This window comes from Hemitrygon akajei, chromosome 5 (genome assembly GCF_048418815.1).
Source record: "Hemitrygon akajei chromosome 5, sHemAka1.3, whole genome shotgun sequence".
NCBI classification, from domain to species: Eukaryota; Metazoa; Chordata; class Chondrichthyes; order Myliobatiformes; family Dasyatidae; genus Hemitrygon; species Hemitrygon akajei.
This window is the reverse complement of record NC_133128.1, coordinates 150,991,607-151,014,107: the sequence shown is the minus strand read 5'-3', so window position 1 is coordinate 151,014,107 and position 22,501 is coordinate 150,991,607. Positions and strand designations below refer to the sequence as shown.

The 22,501-nt window shown below is 38.6% G+C and overlaps 1 protein-coding gene across 1 annotated transcript in view; it reads right to left on the bottom strand.

The window, feature by feature from the left end:
* dnajb11 (DnaJ heat shock protein family (Hsp40) member B11) overlaps positions 1-21,953 on the bottom strand; it is a 31,128-nt gene extending 9,175 nt beyond the window's left edge. Inside the window, exons 1-7 of the mRNA XM_073046873.1 lie at positions 21,760-21,953; positions 21,337-21,493; positions 18,194-18,291; positions 17,550-17,682; positions 5,589-5,731; positions 5,119-5,201; positions 868-925 (exon numbers count right to left, since the gene is read on the bottom strand). Coding sequence (XP_072902974.1) covers positions 868-925; positions 5,119-5,201; positions 5,589-5,731; positions 17,550-17,682; positions 18,194-18,291; positions 21,337-21,493; positions 21,760-21,824 — 737 coding nt within the window. The 5' untranslated portion in view covers positions 21,825-21,953. The remainder of the gene's footprint in view (positions 1-867; positions 926-5,118; positions 5,202-5,588; positions 5,732-17,549; positions 17,683-18,193; positions 18,292-21,336; positions 21,494-21,759) is intronic.
* Positions 21,954-22,501: the final 548 nt, after the last annotated feature.

Below are 22,501 nucleotides of genomic sequence, written 5' to 3'. Positions count from 1 at the left end.
AAGCCGTTGTGCTTTTTAGCTGTATCAGGCTGAAACGGGAATATTTAATCCCGTTAAATGAGATATTCAGTTCTCAAATTTTTTTTTTAAATGAGTGGCAGTCAGCCAATTTGTTGTGGGCTTTGCTGGCTTAGGCAAACTAGTTATTGCTATAGCATAAGAGTTTACAATTTACACATCTAATTTCAAGAAATGTTCCTCAGCAATTACTTCCTAATACACTTTAATGCATAATTCATATACGAGTTCATAAAATCGTGCAGCATAGACTACTCAGCCCATTGGCTGTTGGTTCCTTGATGTACTTCAATGATCTCAGAAGTGTACTACAGCCCAAAAGTGCAATACATCTAACTATATTAAAATCAATTTAAAATACTGAATCTTTCATAACCTTTGCCCCAAAGGGAGCAATCCCAACTTCTCTAGTCTCTCCATATAACTCAAGTCCTTGATCTCAATCACTCAAGTAAACCTCCCCTATGCCATTTAAAAACTGATATCTATAAAATGTTGTACTCAGAAAGGAACATTCATCCAGCAGAAACCCAAGTAGTGATACAATTTCTTTTCTTTATAAAGTATTCTATTTACAAAGACAAGAGTCCCATTTGTTTTATTTTATAAAATAGCCCAAACAACTTGCTCTGCCATCCAACATCTGAAAATATATACAAACTTGACTAAGTCTCCATCTATTCTTGCATTTAATTTAGAACTACACAATTTATTTTGCCTCTACCCATCAGACTGGGCTTGGTTTTATGGGGAGTCCAGCACTCCACTCCTCAACCTTGATGAATAAAATTCAATACTCCAGATATTTGGATGAAACAAAGGAAACCCACCAACTCAGTCACTACTCACTTTAAAACCTTAATTCTGAATTTAAGATCACCAGGCTCTCCATCTATATGCGGTTCACCTATATGGAAAACAGAATGTACAACTTAATCTATGCACAGTAAAGTTGGCAGATTTAATTATTATTCATCAAATATACAATAGCAAAAAAGATTAATTGTTCTTTAACACTTATAAATACATTCATCCATTTTGAAAATTTTAAAGCGATTATGTACCAACTCATTTCAGTACCTGCACTCAACCAAGTTGGTGTGAAGAATTCAAGTTTAATAGAAGTGCCATCTGCCATATTTCAGATAAGGCAAAGTTTGGTGTAATAAGCTTTTTCAGATGGATTCAAATGATATTGCAGCATTGTTCCACTAAGGGAAAGCAAACTCGTCTTCATCCCAATCAATGCTGCTAAAATAGGCCATCAATAACATCTATAAATCTAAAACGACTCTGGACTCCAGAAATTCAGAAATAAAATCCATAAGACATTGGAGCAGAATTAGGCCATTTGGCCCATTGAGCCTGCTCTGCCATTCAATCACGGCAGATCCTTTTCTCCGCCCCCCCACCCCCCAAGAACCTATCAAGCTCTGCCTTAAATGTAAAACATTGGAAGTACTTGGAAGGTCATTCATCATAGAAGAAAAAAAAAAGTATTTTGAAAAATGGAAAATAAAATGACAGACTATTTATATGGATAGATGAGAAAATGATTTATGCTTACGGCTGAAATCCAATACTAGTATTCAAAAACCATGAAGGGTTTAGAAAGTAAAAATAAACTGTTCCCATTGGTGGAATGGTTGACACCCAAGTGCTGAAGAACCCATGGAACTTGATTGTTTCTTTTTTAATGAAATGTGCTTGTACCAGTATCCCAGACCCTGAAGTTCTTTTACACCTCACCAAGTCGAGTTTGGGTGAGGTGGGTTGGTTGAGATCCAAAAGCAGAAATGTTTTGCTGAACCAGAAGAAAAACACCAATCTTCTGGGCTTCCAAAAGTAGACCCATTTTTCATTATGGTTTCCATCAATAACAAGCTCTTATTTAGTAGCTCAGTACCTGATAAGACCAAGATGTTTCACATGCTCCATAAATTTTGCTATGAAATTATAATCAAAGGCTGACAATTCACACTAGTTCTGCTTTAGAGTTGCACACCCCAGAATTACGTCTCAGCTTTGAAAAGGCGCAGCACTCAAATGCTTGACTGAATTTATATCAGGTTACAAATGGAGAACCTAGCTCCTTAATTGCATTTTCTTAGACAATTCCCATTTTAAAAGAAAGAGACTTGATTGTTATCAACTCAGGAACTGCTAGGAATAGGATTTCAGATGATCTTCTCTTAAAAGTCTAAGTGCAACATTGGAGCACTTATGTCTATACCAATGAAAACAAAGCAAAATATACAAGACGTACAAAGAGGAGAAGGAAAAAAAGGGACCAGAAAGTATTGTTAAAAAGTTAAAATTTTACAGGGATTCTAAAGGAGGAATACATTACAATGAATGAATCTGCAAATTGGCTCTCCACCACATGTTGGAACAATGAAGACTAAAGATGTTCAATGGGTCTGAAAAGCTACTAGAACACAAGAAAGAGGAGGAGTAGCTCATTGAGCCTGCTTTGCCATTCAATAATATCATGACTGATCTGGCCATGGACTCAGATCCACCTATCCACCTTTTCCCATAACTCTTATTACCCTACTATGCAAAAATCATTCTAACACTGTCTTAATACATATAATGGGGTTGCCTCTACTGTTTCTCTGGGAAGAGAATTCCACAGATTCACTACTCTGGGGGTGGGGGTGGGGAAGAGAAAGAGTTCCTCCTCATTTCCATCCAAAGTTTACTCACATAACTTCCTTGCTCTTAAGTTTAATCTCTTTAGCAATGAAGGCCAACATTCCATTTGCCTTCTTGATGACCTGCTGCACCCGCAAACCAATTTTTTGTGATTCATGCACAAGCACACACAAGTCCCTCTGCACAACATACTACAATCTTTCGCTATTTAAGTAATAATCTGATCCTCTATTTTCCCTTCTAAAGTGGTTAAGATTTACCAACATTGTTACCCATCTGCCAAACCCTTGACCACGTACTTTATCTATAGTTCTATGCAGACTCTCTGCATCTTCGCACAATTTATTTTTCCACTCAGTTTAGTGACATCAGCAAACTTCGATATGGCCCACTCTTCCAGATCATTAATGTAGTTTCGTAAGCAGTTGCAGGCCCAACACCTATCACTCCTATCCAGATAAGCATTATTTCTCCCTTATTGATAGATCAAGCATTTCCTTGACAACAAGCATTAAGATAACTGACCTATAATTACCTAGAGTACCTTTTGCCCACATGCTTTTTTAAAATCAATGGATAATATTTTGTGTAACTGAAATTAAATACTAATACATAATGGAGTTGGTAGAGAAAGGGAAGTTACAGTGAATGTACACCTTATTTGATGAACAACTGGAATCAACAGGCAAGAGGTGCATGCATGGAAAACGTTGGCAGGATTTTGAATAAGCTGGAATAAGAGAACCAGTGACAGAATTTCAGTAAAATAGAAAGTGAATAAAATGAGGATTTTTGAAAATAAGGGCAATTAGCAATAAAGCAAGTGGTTTTAGCGACATGCAAGATACAATTTGTAACAGTTGACTGAATTGTAAATGGTTTGGTTTTAATTCAGCTAGCAGTTGGGAGAGGGAATGGAATTTGTTTAGTGGAATTCAAGCAATGCCACAGTCCTCCCAATGTTAGACTGATGGAATTTTGCTTGTACCAAAACTCCATATTATACAGAAAACTCATTAGCACAGTCCGGTGAAAAATGAACTAGACACTGATCACACACAGAAATTGAGCTCACTGGTTCAATTATTATTTTTTGGACAACATTGTCCAATCTCTTCTGATAACTCAATCCCATCAATCCAGGAAACACCTCTGTAAATCTTTTCTGTACCCACTCTATCTTAATCTCATGCAGTGAACAGAACAATTTGCTTGAGAGAAGGCGTTTGCATCCCCAGGACAAGGCAGGGTTCTGTTCCTGTGAATTGATCATAACCCCAACAGTTTGCAAGTCAAAAATGCAACCACAAGCCAAGTTCCTACATGGCAGAAGATGCCCGCAGCTCTGCAGCAGCTGGCAAACTCAAACCACCATCCTCCCAAACACTCATCACGTGTATACAAATCAGGTATTCATAATGCAAGGATGATTTGTATATAATAAGATACGGGAGATAGCCAGTATCTGTTTCCCATGATAATGGTGTTTGAAGCTAGACGGCACAGGTTTAAGGGTGAAAGAGAAAAGGTTTCATGGGGATCAGACATACAATTTCCTTTTCCACCTGCCCCACATACACACAAAAGAGTAGCTGGTATCTGCAATAAGCTGCCATGTGAAAGAGTGAAGCAGAAATAGTATTAAGTTAGGAAGTATCATAATTGGTAGTTGAATGAACAGGGAATAGATGGATATGGAATTATTGTAGGCAAATGAGATTGTATAGTTAATTGTGATTGCTGGCATAACTACAGTTGTCTGAAGGGCCTGTTTCTACCCTGTTTAATTTTATGACTGTGGTATGCAAATTAAGGAAAGCACAGGAGAACTGGGAACCTAGCAGGAAACTAATATGTTTTTATAAATTTAAAATATGAATATCAAACTCATTTCATGGACGAGTTGGGCCAAAGGACCTGCCTCCATGCTGTATTAATCTATGGCTAACAATAATCATGCATCTAATGGATTATAGTAAAACCTATTTGCTTACTAATGTTCATCCAATCTAATATGCATTTCCAGTCTTACAATCATGTGATTGACACTTCACTGCCTTAAAAAAAATGGCTCAGCGCATTACTCAGAAGAGGAATTGGGGATGTCATCCGATGAATGAAATGTGTAGCAATACAAAGTCCTCAATTATGTACAAATAAGAGATTATTTGCATATTCAGTTAGTCAAACAAGCACAATGCATTTGTTAGCCTCTCCTTTTGAAGTGATCAGAGAACAGACAAAAAGATTTCTTCCAGTGAATTAAATGTAGACACGACCCAATTATTCTATCTCCTATCATTTTCAAACAAAGGAAGAATACCTGTCAGCATGAACTAACTTTTAACTTTGAAAGGTATGCACAAGTTACAAATCCAAAGAACTTTCCATGTAGCCTTCTGTTGATAATGAACAAAGCCAAAATATGGTACATGATCATACCTTCTCCAATGAAAGGGTATTCCATTCCATCTCTAACTCCAGGCTCTATCTCCACTTCAAGTGTTCTCTCTTCATTGACAAGCCTAAAATTTAAATTAAAAATTATTCACTCCATTGTTTGCTATCAAGACTCAAGATGTGATTACACCTCCCCTACAAAGTTTATCAAATGGTATCTAAAATATGTGGGTTGTGCTTTATTCAGAAAATAGCTCCCACTTTAAAAAAATTTTATAACAACCATCACTCTAAACCCTTCAGGACCAAATTTAATATATTTTCATATGACCCAATGCACAGAAGAGAGACAGGTGTAGAACAGCAATGGCCCTAATAGTTCAATCCAAACTCCAGGAGCAACAATTGTCATTTTTGTTCACAACAGGTTTCATGAAGTTTGCCATCTTCTTTTGAACTGGCCCTGCATTCTCCTCAATCTGAGTATGTGAAGTATTAAGATGAATACTTACTTAACATTGGGACATTCATCACAAACCATCTCCTGGGTCATTTGAAATCTTCCAGGACCCAACTGTGTTGTTCTCATTTCTTGTCTACAATTGCACTTCCTCTTTCCTGGAGCCTGCTTTGCCACTGGCTTGTTTCGTACGACCTGTAAAATACACAATAGTCCAGATTCATCTAAATATCAGTGATTTAAAACAGTGGTCCCCAACCACCGGGCCACAGACTGCTACCGGGCCGAGAGGAAACAATATGATTTGGCGGTATGAAATGATACGAGTTAGCTGCACCTTTACTCATTCCCTGTCACACCCACTGTTGAACTTGAATGCATGCAAAGTCATCAGGCGGTCATTAACCTACAAATACTGGAGGAGTAAAAAATAAACGTCGTTTGAGCGTTTCTTTGGAAGAGTGGGTAGGGGACATAAAAGGCTTAAAGATGATGATAACAGAGTCAGCTAAAGCCGAGACTGCCAAAAAAAAACTTCCTTCAACAGAAAATATGACAAGTCGTACATAAAATATGGCTTTAATGCAACCGGTGACTCGCATGCTCCAAGCCCCCTGTGTGTGATATGTGGAGACAAGCTGTCTAATGAGGCAATGAAGCCCTCAAAACTGCTTCGGCCCCTTGAGTCCAAGCACCCTGCACTTAAAGACAAACCCATGGAGTTTTTTGAGTGGAAAAAACGTGAGCAAGCGGGATAGAAGTTCTGACAGCCACCACCTCCACAAATGCTGCTGCTCTGAGAGTATCGTACTTGGTGGCTGGCCGTATTGCTAAGGCCAAGAAGCCTTTCACTGTTGGTGAAGAATTGATTCTGCCTGCTGCCAAGGACATGTGCTGTGAACTGTTGGGAGAACCTGCAGCTAACAAGATGGCACAGGTTTCTCTTTCAGCTACCATAGTTTCAAGGAGAATCGATGACATAGCGGAGGGCATCGAAGCACAGCTGTTGGAACGGCTTAACGAGTCACCATGGTATGCTATCCAGGTCGACGAGTCTACCAATGTCGACAACAAGGCAATACTGCTGGTTTATGTGCGATATATATTTCAAGACGATGTGCATAAGGATATATTGTGTGCACTGCCGCTGCCAACTAAAAACAACTGAGGGCAGAACTATTCAAGTCTTTGAATGACTACATGTCAGGCAAACTGAACTGGTCATTCTGTGCTGGAATATGCACAGACGAGGCTGCAGCTATGACTGGACGGCTGTCTGGTTTCACTACCCCGAGGTAGCCCCAAACCATGATGCTCCTTCCACCATGCTTTACAGTTGGGAGTTTTGGTGTTGGCGTGAAATGATCTTTTTCTTCCAAACATAGCAATGTGCATTTCTGCCAAAAAGTTCAACTTTTATCTCATCTGTCCACAGAACATTGTCCAAGAAAAAGTGTAGAACATCCAGGTGGTCTTTTGCAAACTTGAGACATACAGTAATTTTTTTTGGAGGGCAGTGTCCTTCCATGAACACCATTCTAGTTCACTGCTTTCTTATAGTGGACACATGAACAGAGACTTCAGCAAGTTCTAGAGATTTCTGCAGGTCTTTTGCTGTTACCCTTGGGTTCCTTTTCACCTCCTTCAGCATTGCACATTGTGCTCTTGGTTGTGATCCTTGCAGGATGCCCACTCCTAGGGAGAGTAGCAACAGTACTGAGTTTCTTCCATTTGTAGACAATTTATTTTACTGAAGACTGATGAGCACTCAGGTCCTTGGAAATACTTTTGTAGCCTTTTCCAGCCTCATACATCTCTACAAATTCTTCTAAGGTCCTCTGAAAGTTGTTTTGATTGAGGCATGGTGTACATAAACAATTTTTTCTTGAGAAGAGCAGGCTCTGTCAGTAACCTGATTTTGTGTCTTTTTTATATATAACAACCTGGCTCACCTTTTTACTACAACGCTGTAGGTATTTCATTTTGACAGTTCTGCAAAAGCTGTCTGTTCTGCTTTCAGCCTGTTCGGGTTATTGTTGAAGATCAGGGATGCTGAAGAGTGTGTGTCATCCAATTAGGAAGGTTGGTCTCGGGGTTTTTTTTCTGTTCAGCGGCAGATGAAGAGAGAAGGCACCGGAGAGAACCAGTTGTAGGATTCGACCCGGTGGGAGAACATGATTCAGGCGAAATTGACTGAGGATCGGTGAATATGAATTTTCAGAAGAGTTGAGCTCCAACTTGTGAACAGTTGACTGTTTAATAATGGGCCCTTTTTGTTTTTTCTCTTTCTTTTCTTTACTAACCCTTTAGTCAAGTTCAAGTTAAGATTGATAATTCCTTCAATCGTATGCAGTGTGCTGCCTATTGTTTCTTGGCACTAAGTTGTCAGAGTAGAAATTACACATCGTTCTCTTCCTTGTACTCTGAGCCAACAGTACACCCACCTTTCCTGCAGCCCAAATGGAAGTTTGTCCATGATTGGTCTAATCCCGTATGAAGTATCTAGGTATGATAGACCAGTTAAATAGCCAAAACACAAATTGAAGTTTAGGGTAGAAGAGCTGTCTTAATCTCATGGGTTTGGCGGGACCGGAATGTGTATTCCCTAGACATACACAGCCAAGGAAACCAGTGGGGTTTCAATAGGACAAGGCACCTCCACAACCCACACCTCCGATCTCATCTCATTGATTGGAACACCAAAGTCCAAATAGCTTTTGTAGAATGCATTACCCCAGAGGTTCACATTTAGTTTTAGGACTTATGTGAAGATCTGATCACATTTTAGGTCATTTATGCAGAAATAGACAAATTTACAGGGTTCACAAACTTTCTAGTATCACTGTATGTAGTTAGCACTAAAATAGACAGACTAGAAAATTAGCCATGCTGAACTAGGACAGTAATTGAATATGACTATCAAAATACTCTCTAGCAAAGAGTCAATATTGTGGAGGAAATAAAGATAGAAGGATAAAAGAAACTGGTGAGATAAAAAAATTAAAATACACTGACATGATCCAATCCCAGATTCATGAATTTTATATTATGTAATTAGATTTGTTTTGCTAAATTTGAGTGTAATCATTTGACCAGCAGGAATCATAGATTAATGCAAGTTTTTACACCAATTCAAAATCATTCGTCTTGAGTAAATTTAGTAACTAACCCCTTCCTTTTAAAGCCTGTTAGGGGCAATAAACCGGAACACATTAGTGACTGAAGTAATTTTACAACTCAACAACAGATCGCAGGTGTAACCACAAAGTACGGTTTCCACCTGTCCAAGACTCTTGTAACAATCTTGTTAGAAATAACGGTGGCCTATTTTGCATTTTAAGAATAGTAAGTTCACTGGAGTGAGAGCACATTCAACCAGCATCACTAACTTGAAAATTTGAAATGATCTTAATGGAAAACCTTCACTTGCCACAACTGAGCCACACATCAGACAGTAACACTGGGATTTTTGTGCAGGAGTAGCTTAACACAGTAATCCCAAACTGCTATCAAAAATCTAATGGTCTTTGACAGATTACCGTAGATGACGGATTATAAGCCGCTACTTTTTTCCCACGCTTTGAACAGCTTTGAACACTGCGGCCTTTACTACTGTGCGGCTAATGCATGGTTTTTTTTCATGCCGCCAAAAACATTTTGCCTCGTAACAGTAGACCAATAAAATTGATGAGTAGTTCACAGAGGTCCAATGAAATTGTACGATAAATCAAGCGCACTTTCACAATTAAATTATTGTAAATCAGTCATTTGTACTCACCCTCATCAACATGGAAAACACTCGAAGAAAAGCATTGTGCTGCCTTTATGGCAGTTATTTAGTTTATAATATTTTCGCTTAGTAATTCATTTGTTAGTATTTTCTAGTTAAAGTTAGAAGTGTTTTAAGTATATTTGTTTTCTGTACTACATCCCGGGATGCTATGACGTCACATCCGGTTTCGCCGCGTCTTGTGGAAAAATACCGGTTTGCGATAAACGGAAAGGTGGGGGGAGCGCATTAGACCCGAGCGAAAACGCTGCTTTTAAGTTAAAGGCGATCAATAACTTTTCCTGGTAGGCTGCAGTATATATTTTTTTACCAGTCGTTAGGAGATATTGGAATGTTGTTCGTGCACTGTTCAGTAAAAAAGTATACGCAACGTAATTTGTGTGTTACCGATATGTATATATATTTAAAAGTAGCCGTGTTACAGGCACGGTTCGAAAAAAAGCATTTGCAATATGTATTTGTTTATGTTACCATACGGATTTAATTAAAAGTTAAAAAATCCTCACGTGTAATATCTTTCTGTGTAAATATCTCATATTACAACGTGGGACACCTGCGGCTTAAAATCCGGTGCGGCTTGTACAAGTACAAAATTGATTTTCTTTCTAAAATTAGAGCCTGCGGCTTTTAATCAGGTGCGCTCTGTAGTACGGAATCTACGGTACACTCTTCACAGCTGTCATCATAACTAAAACACCCCAGAAGCATTATACATTGTGGCACAAGGGGAGTAGAACTGATAGGGGATTCAGTGGTTGGAGGACAGATAAGAGGTTATGTGGACAAGAATGAGAGCAGGTTGTCAGGGTCGGGGACATAAGAGTTATAGAAAATTGGAGCACAGAAACATGCCCTTTGGCCTGTGCCAAACCATTTTACCTGGGAGTCCCATTGACCGGATTATAGCCTTCCGCACCCCTCCCATCCCATGTATCTAACCAAACTTCTCTTAAATGTTGAAATCAAAATCACATCCATCACTTGTGCTGACAGCTCGTTCCACACTCTCACCATTCTGAGTTCAGAAATTTCCCCTTATGTTCTCCTAATACAGGAGAATAGAATCGATGGTCAATGACCAATCGACCAAAAGGCCATTTTTATGACAAAAAACATAGGTCATGTGGTCATCACAGAGCCCAATAAACAGCCATACAGATTGGTGGAACACTGCCTTGTACTCCAGAGAAATTATCAATATCAATAGATTCCAGACATCAGAGATAATCTCCATGTCAAGAAAAAGCTAATGAGGTTGTCAACGTATTCGTCACGGGAAAGTTCCAGGTGATGATGGATTCAATTCACACACAAAGCTGACGTCCCTGCAGCATCTAAAACTCTGTCCTCGCTAAAGGGAAAGCACTGTACCCCAGGATAAGTGGGAGCAACTGTAGGAATTGTAACAAATAACAGGTGTCCCCTCTGAATATCAAGGAGAGAGTATTTGTCTATGTTTCCCTGGTCAAAGTGCAGAGATTTGGCAGAATGCAATTACCCGAATCCCAAGCTGGTTTTGGAACTGAGCATTCACAACCTAACCCACCTTCTCAGTGTAGCAGTTGACCACTAAATAGTGCCTTTATCGAAGACTGTGTGAGCAGGAGCAGTTATTTAAACTGCTGAAAAGATTAAGCTGTTCAGGGCGATCTACTCCTCACATGATCACAGGGTCAGCTAATACAAGACCATATTGGAATTCTTCCTGATCACAGCAGAGTCATATACATGTCTATGCTTGTTGTCATAATTCTTCTGTTATTTTCATGTGCCTCCAGCTTATTCACAGAGAGGGCCTATTTATACACCAGAACCAACAGAAAACTGTTTAGCCTTACGACAAGAGCCAAGTCAAAATGCACAAGGTCCTCATTGTTACACCTCTGGCTGATAATGGACAGGCACTCTCATCCCTGCAGAGTCTGAACTTGCTATCAAAATTTTTTCTTTTGTAATTTATTTATTGAAGTTCATCATCAAACATTCCCATAAGATGCATTTCAGATATTCTACATATATATCATGTAGTCATATATGCCACAAATCTCCACATAATATTTATCTGAGAAATATTAACACTTATAGAAGAGAGGAAAGAAAACAAGCGAAAGAAGAAAACTATGTACAAGTAGGGAGTGATTTTTTTTTTACAACATATTCATTGATCTGTGAGGATAAAAATCAGGCCTATGAGGTGTTACGTAGTTAAACCATTTTTCCCAGTATGAATCAAATTGTTCAACTTATGACTAACAGATGCTGTTATCTTCTCCATTTTGTAAATGTCCATTGTAATTTCCATCCATACATTTAAGGTTGGGCTCTCCTGTGATAACCATTTCCTAGTAAGAGTCTTTTTACCAGCCACCAACAGTATATTCATTAAATATTTATCTCTTTTCAACCATTCTTGAGGTATATACCCAAAATATATGGTCTTACTTTCTAAGGGTATTTCACATTTAAAGATGTCTTGTAGGGCATTGTGTATCCCACTCCTATAGTCTTTGATAACGGCATTCCCAGAAAATATGATCATGATTTGCATTTTTTCCTTCTCCCATTTTGTTTTAATGTATGAAATCAAATGTGTTTGAAGATTTGACAAACCCTTATATACGCTTGAAATGATTCTACTACCGTTATCTGAATTATATGCTTTTCTAAATAGCTCTATCAAACATGGACTTGCCTTGGTTACATTTTTAACTGTCCTATTAACATATTGTCGCATCTATAAATAACAATAGAAGTCTTATTTTTCTAATAAGCGTTTCTCTTTAAGCATTTCAAAACTGAACACTGTTCCTTCTTTCATTATATTGCAAAAAACTGTTATTCCTTTAGCTGTCCAGTCCTTAAATCTAGCATCCAGTTTATTCGGCGTAAAATCCAAGTCATATGCACACCATTTAAGAATTGCAATATCTCCCTCTAGTTTATATTCTTTTATAATAGTTTTCCATATTTTAAGAGTCCATTTCACCCATGGGTTATCAATAGTATTTACATACCTTTGTAGGTTGTTATCAGCCAAAATTGCCTGTATGGGGATGGGAAGTATCCCCTCCTCAATGTTTTTCCATTCAGCGTCATATGATGGGTTGCACCAACATATCACAGCTCTCAACTGTGCTGCAAAATAATAATCTCTAAGAGAAGGTAGAGATCCCTCCTTTTCCTTGGCTAATTGCAAAGTTTTGAGATGAACTCTGGGCATTTTACCTTCCCAAATATATCTTGATAACATTTTGTTTGATTCATTGAATTGATTTTGATTAATCTCTATTGGTAGGGTCTGAAAGAGATACAACAGTCTGGGCAGTATATTCATTTTAATAGATTCAATCTTTGAACTGAGACTAAAAAAAAAGGAATTAGGTTCCATTTTGTTCCATATCTTCCTTAATTTTTTTATATATAGGCTGATAATTGCATTCTTATAATTTTGCCAAATCTTTTGGCATAATGATGCCCAAATATTTGAAAGACTCTTGTTTGCCATGCCCAGGGATATCTACTTTCAATTTCTCTTGGTGGGCTATAGTTATATGAAAGTAATTGGGTTTTTAATCTACGTTGATCTTGTATCCTGATAATTGACCATATTGTTCAAAGGATTGCATCAATTTAGGTAAAGAGTATGTTGGTTGCCCTAGATAGCTCAAAATGTCATCCGTGTAACAAGCCAATTTATGCTCTGTCCCTTTAATAGTAATTCCCCTGATATCTTCATTTTGTCTGATGTATTGAGCTGATGGTTCCAGATATAATGCGAAGAGTAGCGGTGACCATGCACAACCCTGTCTCCTGTCCCTTTCTAGAGTAAAACTATTTTATAAATAGCCATTGATTTTAATCCTAGCAGTAGGGTTGTCATATAGAGCCTGTATAATTTTAATAATTGTCATGGAAACCATATCCATGTAAAACTCTGTAAAGAAAATTCCAATTAATCAAGTCAAATGCCTTTTCAGCATCCATGCTTATCACAATTGTTTCGATTTTTTTTTTTGTACGTGGTCCATAATGTGAAGTGTCCTTCGTACATTGTCTTGTGTTTGGTGTTGTATAAAACCTGTCTGGTCATTATGTATCAGTATGGGTAGAAACTCTTTTAATCATTTGGCCATGATGGAGGTAAATAATCTAGAATCTAAATTAAGAATGGATATTGGTCCAAATGACCCACATTCCATTTTATCATTGCCTTCTTTCAGTACAGCTGAGATTATCGCTTCCTTCCAGCTGGATGGCATTTATGCCTTTTTTAGAGCCCAGTTCAATGTGGGGAGTCAGACAGGAATTAACTCACCACCCTCCTCTATGCCAGCGAGACCTGGACTGTCTACAGCAGACATGCTAAACAGCTCAACCACTTCCACTTGAGCTGCCTCCGCAGACTTCTCCACATACGATGGCAGGACAAAGTCCCAGACAAGGAGGTCCTGGAGTGGGCTAGCACCCACAGCGTGTACACCCTCCTACAGAAAGCCCAAGCCAGATGGACTGGCCATGTCGTCAGGATGTCTGACAGCCGACTACAAAAACAGCTGCTGTATGGAGAGCTGAGCCAGGGCAAGCGCTCAGTTGGAGGGCAGAAGAAATGTTTCAAAGACTGCCTCAAAGTGTCCCTCAAAGACCTCAACATCAATCCCAGTAGCTGGGAATCGCTTGCTCTGGACTGCCCAACCTGGTGGAGCAGGATCACTAAAGGAGCGTGTGCAGCAGAAATCAGACGTACTGCAGAGGCTCAGAGGAAACGCGCCGTGCACAAGGCTCGAGCTACCTCCACTTCCACTGCAGCACCTACCCTCATGTGTCCCACATGTGGGCGAGCTTTCAGGGCCTGGATTGGCCTCACCAGTCACCTCTGGACCCACAGTCACAAACCCTCCACCTGACAGAAGTCGTGGTCATCTTCGACTCCGAAGGACGAACAATAACAACACCAACTCATTTTTAAATTCTTTGTACCACTCTGCCACATACCCATCTAATCCTGGTGATTTGCTTAATTTAAGCCTACTAATTGCAGCATTTAGACCAACTTCAGTTCTGTCAGCAGTCATCGTTCTATTTTGTTCTTTGCTTAAAGTGGGTAACTCTAGAGAATTCAGGAAGGTGTCAATTTGGGTTATGCTTCCCCCTGGAACTTTAGAATCGAGTTTTGTAAAACACTTCAAAAGCTTCTTGAATTTCACTTAGCTTATTTTTTTTTATCATTTTTGTTCTTGGATCCCTAACTCTATGAATTGTATTTTCTGCTATCTTTTTCTCAGTTTCCACGCCAGTATTTTCATAGACTTAGATCCGCTTTCATAATGTCTGTTTCAGAAACATTAAATATTTCCTGATTCCTTGCATGGCCAAACTATTTTCATTCCTAATTTTTTAAATTTTCTCTAATGTATCCTGTGCCAAATTCAATTTGTGTTTTTTTTCTAGTTCCTTCAGCCTATTTTGTAATTCCTCTAATGTTTTATTCCTTTTTTTCCCCCTTATATGAAGATATCACTATAATTTTCCCTCTTAAAACAGCCAGAGTATCCCTTAGAATGGGAGGTGAAACCTCTCCATTATCATTGAATTCTAAGACTAATTCCTTTCTTAATTTGTTCCTTAAAGTAGGGATCATTGAGTAGACTTGAGTTTAGTTTCCAAATAGTATTCTTTGGTTGTAGGTCAAAAATCAACAGATAAATATATGGGTGCATAGTCATTTACATCTATTGTCCCAATTCCACAGGTGTTTATTTTGTCTTTTCCAAATGTTATGTAATAGTCTATTCTTGTATATACAGAATATTGAGTGTAATCCCTTCTGTTGGGGAAAAGATCCCTCCATATATCAATTAGACCAACATCCTCAAAAAGTGTATTAACTTTCTTATGTAAGGATTTTGTTTCATAGGTTTTTCTACTGGAAGAGTCTAAATTTAAGTCTCCCCCACATATCAGGAGACTTTCTGTTTCCGTTACCATAATATTAGTAATTTTCTGAAAGAAACTATATCACTTCCTGGGGTGCGTATATATTCAATAGAGTAATTGAATTGCCGTCTATATTCCCCCTTACCAGAATATATCTGCCCTCCTTATCTCCCAATTCGAATACTTTTTCAAAATTTAGCTTGCTTGAGATAAGAATAGCAACTCCTCCCCTATGCCCTGATTTATATGAGGAGAAAAACAAATTAGTGAAGCCCATTCTCTTTAGTTTTCCACGCTCATTATCATTTAAGTGAGTTTCCTGTAAATATACTACATGGGCTTGTTCTTTTTTTCCATTTTGGATAGAATTCTACTATGCTTGATTGGATTTAATAGCCCATTGACATTAAAAGAAATGAATTTTACTTTGTCCTTAGCCATGTGTATTTAACTGTCAATATATCATTGAAATTAGCAGAATAAAACTTAATTGATCTACTCCCTGAACAAGTAAGAACCAAGAAATGCAAATAATAATAAGTCAATGAAGGTGTGACTCCAAGGATGAGGTCTCTAGTAGATGACCCTGGGTTGAGCTAGAGGAAACGTCTAGCTGTGGGAGATAGCCCCTCCTACCTGTGAGTTGAGGGCCCCCATTGCAGTACCCATAAAAGTGAACAAATCTATGTCCATTACACAGAAAATATTTCCGTGTATTCCTCCCGTATATATATTCTCATTTAGTTGAGGAAAAAGGAGTGAACGAATGAATGAATAAAAAATAATTGAGTAACATAAAATCCACATTATAGTAACTATTTCTTTAGATAAGTATAGCAATGTCTATTTTTGCTTCCGTTTAGCTTCTCAACACTTTTAAAGTTAGCCAAACCTTATGGCTCTTCTGGAGAGGGTGAAGGCTGTCTTCGGAAAACTCACAGTCTCTTCCCGATAGACTTCTCTCACCCTTCTCCCGTCCCCTGCTTTCTCGATTCTCTCACTATTTCCCAAGCACAGTGGGATAACTGCTCAGCCAGGCAGTTTGATCTGGCGGGATCTGTTTGATCCCGCTGACGGGCAACCCTCTGGCCTTCATGTCTGTCGTCGCCTCTTCCACTGTCTGATACAGTTGGATCCCATCTTCATAAAACACCCGCAGTTTAGCAGGGTACGGAGTTCGGAATCTAATCTTTCCTTGCTTTAATATTCGCTTTACTTCAGAGTATTCTTTACGTTTCTGCAAGACCGCCGGGGGGTAATCTTGATCGAAATGTATTAATTTCCTGTCCATCATGCGCCCTCTCAATTTCAAGTTCCATAGTGGAAGGAATCTCTAGCACGTCCTGCAGCAACTTTCGTACAAACTCCATCACAGACAAACCCTCCACTCCTTCGGGAACATTGTATATCCTGATATTTTTCCACCGTGATATTCCCTCCAGGTCAAGCAGTTTACTTTCTTGCTTATTTAATATTTTTATTGTCTTACTTAGTATCTGTTCCATGTTTTACACATGATCTTCCACCCTCTCAATTTATGTCTCTGCCACCGCTATTTTTTGATTGACGTTGGCGAGCTCTGACTTGATTTCATTTAGTTGCTGTTCTATCTTTTTGGAATCCCTGTATCTCTTCCAGAATTTTTATTTTTGCTGCTTTGTCTGAACGAGGCCCATCGTCAGCCTTGCTACCACTCGTTTAGGTAGGAGAGCCACTCGCTGCACCTCTCTCATCCATAGGCTCCGCAGTGATGCTTTTAAAAAAAATCTCCATTCTTGCCACCCTTATCAATTCAGATATTTTCGAAATATCTTATATTTGATGGATTAACCAGACAAAATATGTGTTTTTCCCGGAGCAGCTATCAACTTAAGCTGCCATTCTGGATGATGATGTCACCAGAACCAACTTGCTATCAAAATTAGGATGCTGAATGTCATAGACTAGGATGTTGTTATACCACCAAGTAGCACTGATAATGTGTTACTGGCAGTTTTTCAATTTGTCAGTTGAAGCTGAAATCAACACACACACACACACTACAAAAGCTGCTACCACTTTCGCTACCTCAGACCCATCCTTAATATTTAGATATGAGAGTTTTTCTCTAATTGCAGCTGGAGGTGTGCAAGAGTAATAGGCTGGTATACTCTGATGAGGCCCTGGTCCACTTTTGACTTTACTCTCGGGGCAGGGCTGAACTGCTTTCTACTTGGTTAAATAAGGAGTTAGTAGCTATGCAAATACATTAATTACAAAAAAATTTATGGGTTTCTGTTGATTACTTACTTCTACAAAATTGCCTGAATATACTTCTTCCAGTGTAACTTCAAGGTCCACTATTATGTCGCTTCCTCGAGGAATATTCCGATCTTGCTGTCGTGGACTTCCTCCAAACATAAAACCGAAGTCTCCAAAGAAGCTGCAAGTTAAAAATAAAACGATTTGTCCAGTAAAAAGTTAAAGAAATAATCGTACTTTGTTTCTGCATTTTCAAATTTAATATTCAGTTGAGTTTCCATTTAGTCAAAGCAGTTTTCACAAATGGATCACAACCGTATCACAGCTCTCATGCTTAAAGATCTCAACTTCAATATTTGCTCATGTGAGAGTGGCTACATTAGCACAGAACATGACCACCTCTTATCACCATACAGTAAACTCTAATGCAAGGATTAGCTTTAATGTCAAGTGTTAAACTGTAACAGGAGTAAAACTCTCACTTACTCTTATTGCTAGTTTTTCCCATAACAAGTGAAAATTAATTCAATATCTTTTCAAATCCAGAGTAAACTGAATCTCAGATGTGCAAAAAGATGGACAGAAAGCACATTAGTCAGAGTTGAATCTGACAGGTGGAGAATGATTTATAGATACAAGACCAAGACTGCATTCCAAAACCCGACATTAAGAATGCAAAGTATATGACTTACTGTGAAAAGATGTCATCATGAGAACCTTGCCGACCTTCCTTTAAACCCTCTTCACCATACATATCATACTGTTTTCTCTTCTCTTCATCAGACAAAACCTATTCAAAGTATAGATAGCACTGATCAATAGGTGCTTTATTACTGCCTTGCCTACTTAAGAGGAAACAAAAAAAAAAGGAACACTGCAGTTCCAGTTACTCATATTTGTGAGGATGGTTTGTCAGAGTATTAAGAGTAACACACCATAGAAGTGTGCTCTTTTACCCCTCTCATCGATGCTAACCAATCTGCCTTTTGCAAAATAAACATTTTCAGTATTTCATAAACCCTTAGAATAAAACTATGAATGACTCTACACCAGGTTAATGGAAACTGAAGCAAAGACCATCTTTGGCATATGGACTTGCACACATCGTCGAATGCCAAGAAGCTTGAGAGAAAAATAAACTCAGCGAATTCTTTGTGACTAGCAGCCTAGCACCCAAGTTTGTATTTTATTACTAACTTTTACAAAGCATAAAGTAACAGGATTCAAAACTCATCCTAGGTATTTGGTTCCATGAATACTCCTATCCTTAAAAACTCAACAGGCAATCCTTAGAAGTGAATTTTTTTTTGCTTCCATTAATGAAGAACTTTCCCAGATTAAAAGTGTAGACAAAGATTCAAACCATGAAACCCTCCAGGAAGGAAAGGACAACAGGTGGATTGGAAAAAAACTTATTGATTCCAATTACACCAGCTTGGTTTTCCTGGGTTACAACACACTATCATTTTAGGGTACACTTTTCAATCTGATTAATAGCCCAACTTCAGATATGAACCTTTAAAAAGTAAGAGAACAAAGTGGTCACAGATGTTACATGATGCAAAAGAAACAATTTTTGACTTGGCAAGGTAAAAGAAAGCCCTTGAATTTTCTTAGCTGCACTATTAAATTAAATAACGTAATTCACAAAATGCTCTCACCTACTCAATTCATTCATGCATCTCAAAATTTTTCATGCTTCTAACAAGTGAACAAAATGCAAAGTGGGTAAATGGACATCCTTCAAATTGGAAACCTCTGTTCCAATTAACATGGTAACAGATTAAATAAGATATACAAAGAGCCATTATTTCTCCTTCTCCCAATGACACAAGTTACTGCAGTTAAGAGTTGTGCACGTTTAGTTATTGTGTCCAAGTCTGCTTTCAATAAAGTGGAAGATTTTTATCTGAAACTACATTTCCTTATGGTTGCTTTCTTAAAACAGAGAGAACATGTTTAAGAATATATTCAAACAAAATCAAATGTGAGAAACAATAAATTTAAAGGTAAACTTTTAAAAAATGCTGGCATGATTTCTATTCTCCTCTAAGGTACAGGATGTGATCCATTTGATAAATGTTCTGGGTACCAAAGATGTACTGCGGAATGTAAACACAAATGTAATTTTATGAAATCAGATAGCTTCTAAGACATCCTTGTGGAACAATATATTAAATACATGGATTTGTACACATCATTATGTGCATACAAACATTCAAAATGTTTCTCAAGGGTGAGGTAATTCTATGATAACTTGGAGACACCATAGATTTTGTTCCAAACTTGTATATTGAACTGGCTGATACAATATTGAAATCAAATCAATCTACTGAACACAGTACTCCAGCTAAATTAGTATTGCAAAGAAAGAGAGTGGAAGAGAATACTCAAGGTTTCTTCCATTCAGCTCCAATGTTTTAATGGGAGGGGCTGCAAAGCTACAAGAAATTTTATTTGAAAACAAGTAGGAACAGCTGAACATGGTATAGCTTAAACATCTTTGTTTGAAAATATGAACAACAGATATAATTTTAACAGAACTGTAAGATTAGAAATAAGAAAAAAGATATTCAAAACAACTTTTGTGCAGAATGTTAAATTGATATTACCATTTGACAGAAAAAGCATGACTACATGAAAAGAACCATGAAGGAAAATAGCATGAAACTAGTTAAAAGAGGAAGGGAATTAAGAATGGCAAGGTCAGGTGGAGCATTCTGCATGAGCCTGAGAATCTAGTACAATTTTCTCTGCAAACAAAACCAATGTTTGAACAGGTATCACAACATTTTTAAAAATCCACTTCCTCAGTAAAATTCTACATTCCCTGAACAAAACTACACCTACAGCTAACATTGACTTCAACATTATTAGACCAAGGCCAAATGGGCTGCAAAATGCTTTGAGAACACTGAGTTGATGCTAATCATGTATTGTTCAAATGAAGTACAGGATGGGAGAGATAAACAAACACCAAATGACAAGCAGCAGGGAAGTCTTCCGCAGTTATACTATGCGTTCAGATTCCCTAATGCAAGAGGTCCCACAATAAGCAATACAAAACCTCTGATGTAAAGGTATACTTTTGAAATTTTAACTGTTTTGCACTCTCAGTCACTGTATTTAATTCAAATTTCCAGTATACACATTATTTTTCTTTTAAATAAAGATTCGTGCCAAATGCAAGGATTTCGGGATATCCCAAGGTCATGAAAGGTTACTATACAAATGCAAGTTCTTTCCTTACCATATTGACCCAAGCCTATGCAAAACTGCATTTTCCACAGGAATGGAATTGTGGGTCCCAGTAGGAGATGACATGGCAGATGTTTGATGCCTATGCTTACCAGTATCCTTCAGTATTCATTCAACCACATACAGTGACTTCAACCATTTCTGAACTAGGATAAACTGACTTGAAAAATGGACACGCTCCACAAAATGCACGTTAGGAAAACGAATTTCACTTAACAGTCATTGAATTCGAGAATTGGAGTTTCAGCTTATTCAAGTATTAAGCCATCATTTGCTATAAACAGCTACAAAAAAATGTGATTAAGGCATGCAGATTGGAAGAACCCTTCCGCAGCTTTCTGTTGGTTTAAATTATAGTGAGCGCCCTCTCACCTCCCTCCTCGTAGCCAATGAGCAGAAGCCACACATTCTCCCTGACTTGTCATCATTACAACTCAAGAACTAAAAAAAAAGTGACTCGGAGACTTCACGTGGAAAACGCGAAGCATCTTCACTGTTACACTACTTTTACACAACCATTCCCCTTTACTCCGCTCGACCCTGTTCAGCCCCTGACCCTCGGCGCCGTACTCCGTACCTCATAAGCAGCCCCCAAATCCTGGAACTTATCCTGTGCCGCCGGATCGTCCGGGTTTCTGTCCGGGTGTAGCTGCAGGGCCAGCTTACGATAAGCCTTCTTGATATCCTTCACCGAGGCGCTTTTAGAAACCCCCAGGATCTTGTAGAAATCCCGCCTGTCCTCCCGGGGGAAGAAAAGGAAAATTCAGACCGGAGTAATTTAACACAACAAGCCATTACCTCACTGATAGACCCAAAGGGCCACGGTAATCCGTGTAACATTTTTTGTTTTCCCTCAAAAAAAAATGACAAAGTGAACAAGACCCCCACCCACTGGCAGTCACACCGGGGCCGCCGTTATTCATTCCCATTCAGCGGAGGTAGAAGCTGCAGCAATCCGGGCAATGCTCCCCCGGACCCCGCCGTCCCTGGGCCAACTCACCCGGACAACACCTCCCCGCTCAGGCACACCAACACAAAGCAGACGGAGCGAAGGCCCACCGCCATGCTTGCCCACTTTTTCTTTCCCCTGTCGTTTTCTCTTCCTCCGCTGCTCAAGTTGCTCGTTGCGAGCGGCAACTACCGGCAGAAGCACGTAAACAGCATCACCGCTTCCTCATGGCCTATGCCCCCGCTGGGGGAGGAGCCTCGCCGCCGATGCCGATTGTGCAGCTGATTCAGTCAGATTGGGGAGGGAGGCTCAGAAATTGTGCGGGGGCATAATTCGAATAATCCAAAAAGAGATTTTCTTCTACGCTTTAGTTGCAAAATTAATGTTTCCTGATATCTAATGTGACAAGCTGAATCGTAAAAAGTTTCACTTAATCATGCAAAAATATAACTTGTTCACTATAGGAGAATGACAATATTTGTAGCCTGTTGGTTGACCGTTTATCCTGATTAAGCTTTGTTTCAGGAAAATTGAAAATACCACCAGAAAATGGAAATTTAAGGGGAATCGAATAAATTGTGAAGTGTGTAAGGTGCAAAATCAAGATTGTTCAAGAATTAGTGCAGGCACCATGGAGAAGAGAGTTAGGTGGGGTCGCCCATTTATTATACTGTAATTACATAATTGATACTGTTACTCAGAATCAGATTTATTATCACTCTCTTATAACATGAAATTTATTGTTTTGCAGTACAGTGCAAAGATACATAATTACATAATCAATAACTCCACC